General features: G+C 45.6%; 1 protein-coding gene across 1 annotated transcript in view; it reads right to left on the bottom strand.

The window, feature by feature from the left end:
* The window catches only part of AOAH (acyloxyacyl hydrolase), a 165,568-nt gene that overhangs the window by 37,373 nt on the left and 120,768 nt on the right, over positions 1-7,427 (bottom strand). Inside the window, exons 18-20 of the mRNA XM_006029757.2 lie at positions 4,652-4,710; positions 4,503-4,562; positions 3,037-3,133 (exon numbers count right to left, since the gene is read on the bottom strand). Coding sequence (XP_006029819.2) covers positions 3,037-3,133; positions 4,503-4,562; positions 4,652-4,710 — 216 coding nt within the window. The remainder of the gene's footprint in view (positions 1-3,036; positions 3,134-4,502; positions 4,563-4,651; positions 4,711-7,427) is intronic.

Genomic DNA, 7,427 nt, shown 5'->3' with positions numbered 1-7,427 from the left:
CCAGCTCCCACTGCTGTGTGCTGCTGGTCTGGGAGTGGCTTGTCCAGCGGCTCTTGCCATTGCACCCATTCTGGTCCGGGAGAGCATGGGGGGGCATGTGCCCCTGGATCTGTGTGGGGCGGGTGGGTCTGGGGCTAAGGCTGTGCTGGGCTGCGCTCCAGGTGGGCAGTGGAAGGTGCTGGGAGTAGGGGCTATGCCCTCCTGCTGTTTGCCCAGCTAAGGCAGGGAGGAGCTGCTGCACTGCCTCCAGACAAGTGGCACACAGCAGTGGGAGCTGCTGTGGCCTCCCCACACCACCCAGATGATCAGTGGCTTTGTTCTGGGCCACCCCCCCTGGAGGCACATGCCTTCCCCATGCCCTGCCAGCTGGGTAAGTGGCAACAGGGCATGGGGGGGCATGTGCCCCCGGATTGGGGCAGGGTGGGTGGTGGAGTGGGGGCTACAGGAAGGGCTGCAGCCACTCTAAAATTCCCCCATCCACTCTAAAATTAACTGTAGCCCCCATAGCCCCCACTGCCTGCTCAGAGTGCAGCCTGGTGCAGCCCTGGTCCCACCTGCCCCACCCCAGTCTGGAGGCACGCACCCCTCCAGGCCCTGCCACCACTCACCCAGCCACGGCAGGGTTGGGGGGCACGGGGGGAAGCCGCTGCTTTTCTGAGAGGCACGGGGAGGCCGGGGTGGCTTCCACTGCTGTGTGTCACTTGTCCAGAAGCAGCGCAGCGGCTCCGCCCCGCCCTGACTGGACAAGTGGCAGGTGGGCACAGCCCCTGCTCCCAGCACTTTCCGCTGCCAACCCAAGCACAGCCCGGTTCATCCACGCCCCCACCTGTCCCGTGCAGATCCGGAGGGCAGCGTGCAGCGGTGGGAGCCCCCCTCCCCGAGTCCTGTACCCTGCCACCCCAGGAGGGCAGCTTGTCCCAGCCCCAGCCCCAATCCCTCCCTCACTGTGGGGGAGTTGATCTGCCCCCCACCCCCCTCCCCTCCCCTCCCCCCTCCCCCTACCACAAGGGGCTTACCAGCTGGAGGCAGCTGTGTTGAGTGTCATAATGTTGAAACCAGCATTGGAACCTCGAAACGGTGTAAATTTATAAAGGTCGTAAGTGCCATTTGTTGGAACTCGAAACATGGTTAGTTGAGGACTGCTATTACATGGTAAATAACTAAGGGCTAAATCTACAGAGGGATTTGGGAATCACAATGTTCAACACTGTGTGCAACCTTTCTTTTAAGTCCCTGGCATATAGAGGAATTATACAGAGGAGTGTACTACTGCCATTCCCTCTCTCTTCCTCTTCCCACTTCCTGCTCCCCCACCTCACTGAATTCAGCAACAGAGGAAAAGAAGTGATGAGTGGTTCACCCACTGGACACCAGAGTCCCACCAAAGCCTATGCCAATCAGCTGGTGACCTCAGAGAGCTTACAGCACATGCAGAGCTCTTACTATATCAAAAAGGAGAATTTCAGGTTAAATTCTTAATTGTAAAATTACTTCTTAGTCTCATTTTCAAAAGAGATTAGCACCTATACTCAGGGTCAGATTTCCAGGTCTTAGGTACTAAAGTAAGTAAGGTATTGAGCTTTTTTTCCTTTATATATTTTTTATTTATATAAAAACCCAGCCTATCAGATGCAAAAGATTAACTTGTTAGAACACTTTGACTTTGGAGGGTGTCATCTGCATTATTTAGGTCGGAAAGTTGGTTGAGAAAAATTAATCTTGTTGATGAACTCTTTATCCCAGAATGCAATATAAAGCCTGTCAAGCAATGTAATATTTTATAATTCATGGTGACCATCTGTGCAGTCTCAGGCATACAGGGATGATCATAAACTCCAACCTAGAAAATCTTGTGTCCCACAGTATACAACAGCAGTAGCTTTTTCTTAGAATCATCTGGATTGGTAGTAAACGCCAAGGGTTTTCTGGTTAAAAATGATCATGTATGTTTAAAAAGTATTAAATTAAGATTGTTCAGAAAGACACTTTCTCTAAGATAAAATTATAACAGGGAAGAAATACTGAATGTTGGAGGGGAGGGGAAAAGGGGGACAGGAATGGGGAAGCCAGTGTTGTCTATGGGGTAGGCCAGAGGATTGGAAAGGTAGGAAACTCCAGTTTTATTTCCAGTCTTACATTATCCTTAGCCAGTACAAGAATGTATATCCTAAAGTTCACTGGAAAAGCAGCTGGTTGTACAGATGTTCCTGGTTGCTCTTTCCCTCCCCTCAAATTCTCTCTTGTCCTAGAAAGTTGCAGGAAATGACATCCAAGCCTCTAACAGCTTCCAAGTTTGGGTAAATCACTTCCTCATTATTAAATCTTAGCTTTGTCGTTATTGAAATGTGTTGAGGCTTATCTTGAAAAAACCCAGTTGTAATTATTCTGAGACATTTAGAAAAAATAAAAAGGACTATGCAACTAAGGTGCAAATGCCAAAAATTATAAAACCAAAATCTGATTACACCTACAGAGAAACAAACTCCTTCTTACTTCCACACATTTGATTTTAATTAAAAGCACATTTCTGCAGCAGCCTGTCTAAATTGATGTATCCTGCAGTATGCCCCCAGGGTCAAAAGACTTGGAATATCTCAGGTAGAAGCCTGTTTCAGACTCGAGTACCCCTCATAGAAAGAATGCTGAGCTGATAGTTAGTAGCCTCTATTTACCCATGGTGCCTCACAAAGGTGTTGTAAGGCCTACATTTATTTATGTATGTAAATCCTTTTGAGAGATTTGGGTGAAAAGCACTATTTAATGTAAGTGAACTGTTAGGCATCTTCAGATTTTCAAGCTGCTTGGAGCTGAAAATGCTATCTTCCCTGGGGGGTACCACTCAGTCCCCTTTGAGATGTCCACAGCACTCCATATTTTTCAGGTTTCTATACACCCCCCCCAAAATTGCATATATCACTTGGAAACCTACAGATGCCAGTCAGTCAAAAGTGCTGCTGTTAAGCAAGATGAGGCTCTTTTTCTTAAAAGCTAATGTGCTGCCTTAACAGCACTCTCAGCCACAAGAAAACAACTTACTTTTCTTCAGTGGGAAATCCATATAGAAAATATCAAAGCTGGCAAACTTCTCAGATCTTGCTATTTCTTTCAGGACATTGGAAAGTTGTAAAGCTCTCTGAAAAGTCAAGGAAATAAAAAGATTGCTATTGCCACTGATGCCACTTTACTTGGGTTCAGCTTTTGTAACTGGAAAGAGAAAAGCCATTTAAAAAAATCTAATGATTCCTATTTAATGGACATAATTATCTACAGTATGAAACTGGGCAAAATTTGGGTCCTTCATTATACAGGATATTTGTAATGATACATGCAGTAGGCAGTGCAGGGTGGCTGACTTCAGACCATCAAAGTTAACTACCTTTCTGTACTATCTATCACACTTTTAGGATGCTGCCCTGAATATGTTGCAGAGTTTACCCAGGGATTACAAAAGGGCCTAATCAGTTATCATCATTTTGAGTTGTTTAGTAAGGTATGGGTTTTATTATTTTTTAAATCAAAGTAAGTTCTTTTAGTACTATTTCTCTTCCACTTTCATCATTCGAAATGCCTCATTTTGCAGGCTCCTTTGATGGATAGGAGTCCAGTCATCTTCATTCCTCTTACAGCTTGAAATGAGACTTTTTCCAGAGGTAAAGTTCTCCTTAAACCTTGTCCATTCTGGTACTGGGCATGTTAGTACTTACATATCCAGTGACAGATTCTCATCTCAGCTGTATAAACTCAGAGTAACTCCATTGACTTTAATGGACTCCAGTTAATTTGTGTGCCCAGTGTGATTTCCACTGGTGATCATGGAGATCAGAATCTCCTTAATACTTAATGTGCACAGTTTAAATAAGAACATAAACAATTATTTTCAGATAAGAGCTTAGAAAGTCGAACAGTTTCCGCAGATATATGAATTGTTCAAGAATTTATATATACAGAAGACTCTTAGGTGTGAGTAAATTTTTGAAAAATGTGGGGCATTTTTTTTGTCTACTGAATAGAAACATTAACACAAATACTGTATGCCCCCAGCTGCTATTTTGTACAATATTTGGATGACTTGTTCTATTATGTAGCTTCAGGGGAGAGAAATAAAATATATTTTTATATTTGGAGAAAATAAATGGCTAAAATCATGTGGTGCTCAGATGGTTCATTTACCATGTGTAGAATGACATTTTTAGGGTGGTTTTTAAAACCAGCCTTCACTGGCATTATTTTGTAGTCATACCATTCCATATACCTGAGGCCAAATCCAATTTTTAGGCATTTTTTGCTTGTGCAATTTGGAACTGACTTAAGAAGAGTTTCTCTGAGTAATGCTAGATCAGTTCTCTAGTAAAAACCGAATAGGGCCCTTATGATGGTACCCTTATAATCTATTCATCCTCCTCTTTCAGATTTATATGCTTCAGAGAAAACTGCTGAAATCATCTAAAACAATCCCTTTAAAAGGAGATGACGAAAAATAATTTCAAATGCTTCAGACATACCTCTGATGTGAAGTTCCTGAGGGTTTCATTTGAAGACATCCAGCCATTGCAAGGACTGATCTGTGTGATCACGAAAATACTGTTTTAGTGAAAGAAAGGAAGAAGGAAAGAAAAAAGGCTATCTGATCAACTGAAAAGGGACAACTTACTCGAAGACAGCTTAGGAATGAATAAAGTTGTTTATATGTGACATCTTTATTTAGCTGACCTGAAAAAGACAGATAGTTTAACTTTGCATGGTTTACAGCTAATGTTCTTCAAAATCTACTTTCTGGTTACTTTCTATTCCACCTATCAGATGCCAAAGAAGAATCAGGTAACTATTTCATCCTGTTTGAGCCTCTGAAAAACTGCTAATACAAAAGCTGGGTGGATCTTCCTCCTCCTCCTCCCTGCTTTTTTATGACTTAGTCTTAAGGCTACAGTGACAACATGCTTTAAAAGTAGACACACGAATGTTTTTTCAGGGACTCAAATGGGGTAGAAAACAATCACATTTAGGCCCCTCCTACATGTTACACATATTATGTGATTAAAGGTCAATTGTGCAATAAATTTAGACCAGCTACACATGCAAAGTAATTATCCCATGATAAAAATGACTATCCAGCTATAAAAAGAGCCAACTTTAGTTATAAAATTAGTACCTGAAAACATGTAACAACTCCATAACTGGTTTCTATCCAGCTTTAATTTGAACATGTAGCAAGGCCCTTAGGTAACTAGGTTGACTTAAGTGCCTAATAGTTTGAATAGGACCTCGCCCTAAATCTTTATCCTCAGAGATAAAGGATACTGAAAGTATGTAGTTTACCAGCTCCTGGTAACTTCAGTCCTGTTTAGTATTCTCATTCACTAGGACTGGTCATGAGTAAGGTGAGCCGAGGCTGCTTTTCTAGATTCAGGAATCAAGAAGCTCCCACAAAAGTCAGTGAGAGTTATTCATATGTGCAAGACTCAGATTTGCTCCCAGTATGCTAATGGTAGTACCAGCATGAATTTTCCACAGGAACCTTTCTTTTTATTCCCACACACACACACCTCCCTCTCCTTTCATAGTCAATTCAGCTGCAGTGCAAGCTTAGTCATAATAGTCTGTTCAACTCTCAGAGGTGAATGACTGATGCTTTATCCATTAACACATCTTTCACTCTCCAAACAAATTTAGCCATTTCAAATCCAAGACGAAGATTGAAGGTGACTCTGTACACTCTTAGTTGGAGAGGTTAGCTTTAAAAGGTAGAAACAATTTTCCTGTCATAGAGGGGATAGGTATGTCTGTGTGGGTGACTGAATTCAAACACTAACTTAAATACGCAACAGACATCCTCTGAAATTCACCATGTAACACAATGGCCCAGTTTGTGTAGCCTACTAAAAGGGTTTATGGTCCAATTGAAATAGAAAAGGAGATTTTTCATTCCTTCATGAACTAGGAAAAGATACCTGCAAGTTCTCTGAAGGATAATGTAGCACATGATAGATAATGGTCAGCCTTTTCAGGTTGTTATATCAGTGCCAATGGTTAACAGAGTGACCCTGGGAAAGAGAAATACTGTAGAACAGGCCTGTGTGAATAGGGAAGTATTTGATTTGGATTTAGATTTTGCCAATTTGGAGGACTGTGATTCGATTTGGAGATTTGGATCACTGTCCTGAATTGATTCAGCTGAATCAACTTCAGAAGATTTGGTGCTGACTCAGAGAAATTTGGTGATTTGGATCAGGCAGGGAGAGGCAGACACAGCCGAGTGGCTGCAGGTTCTCCTGCTGCTCCTCCAGCTGTGGCTGCCTCTCCCAGGTGGGGGGAGTCACAGAAGAAGCCCCCATGGCTGCCCTGCCTGGACCCATCCCCTGCCCGGCCCCAGCCTCCTGGCACTTTAAAAAAAATAAACAAAAAACCCCGCACTCACCAGTGGCAGGAGTGGTGATTGGGGCCTTTGGGTGCTTGTGGCAGAGCCCCACCCTGTGCAGCACAAGGCAGTGGCAACCACCCCCCGACCTGTGCTACAGCTGCCCCATGGCACAGCTGCCGCTCGGCTCAGCAGGATGCTGCACGCTGTCTGGGAGCCGGGGCTGAACACTTCCGGGCTCTGGCCGAGATGTGGAGCTGCCCCAACTCCCAGGCAAATTGAACCGGGAGCTGGGGAATCGAACTGGGGGCTGGGGAATCGAACAGGCAGCTGGGGAATTGAAGGGGGGGCTGGGGGAATAATCAGATCCCTGAACATTCCCCCAGTTCCCGATTTGATTCTGCAACTCCCCAATCTTTCCCCCAGTTCTCTGATTGCTTCCCCCAACTCTTCCCAGGGGGCATGGGTGCCTGGATGATGCAGGATGACAACAGGCTGCCACTACCAGCTAGTGATGACAGTGGTTCTGGACTATTTCCCCAGCCGGCAGCAGCAGCCTGGCTGAAAGCCCACAAGCAGGTCTAGCGGCCACAGCCCCTGGGAAGAGCTGAAGGAATGATCAGAGAGCTGGGGAATAGAGCTGGGAGCTCCAGCTCACGTGGGGGATGGCGATCCCCACTGCCCCATGCTGCATGGGGGGGCACTCTGCCACAAATGCCCAGAGGCCTCCAATCACTGTTGCCAGAGAAGGTGAATGCAGGGCTTTTTTTTTTTCTTTAAAGTGCTGGGAGGCTGGGCCAGGCAGGGGATGTGGCTGGGCAGGGCATCCATGGGGGCTTCTCCCATGGCTCCTCTAGCTGTGACTGCCTCTGCCCCAGTGGGGAGAGTTACAGGTCTCTGCCCTGCTGCCATTTGCCCAGCCTGCGTGGGGGTGGGGTGGGCGTGATGTAGGCACAGCTTGGTCTGGGCAGTAGTAGTGTATAGCCCCCGCTCCCAGTGCTGCCACGCCCGCATCAGCACTGGGAGTGGGGGCTCTGTCCTGCCACCACTTGCCAGGCAGTATGGGGGGCGT

The sequence above is a fragment of the Alligator sinensis genome, unplaced genomic scaffold (assembly GCF_000455745.1).
Source record: "Alligator sinensis unplaced genomic scaffold, ASM45574v1 scaffold254_2, whole genome shotgun sequence".
Taxonomy (NCBI): Eukaryota; Metazoa; Chordata; order Crocodylia; family Alligatoridae; genus Alligator; species Alligator sinensis.
Note: the sequence above shows the minus strand (reverse complement) of the source record. Positions and strands in the feature narration are given on the sequence as shown.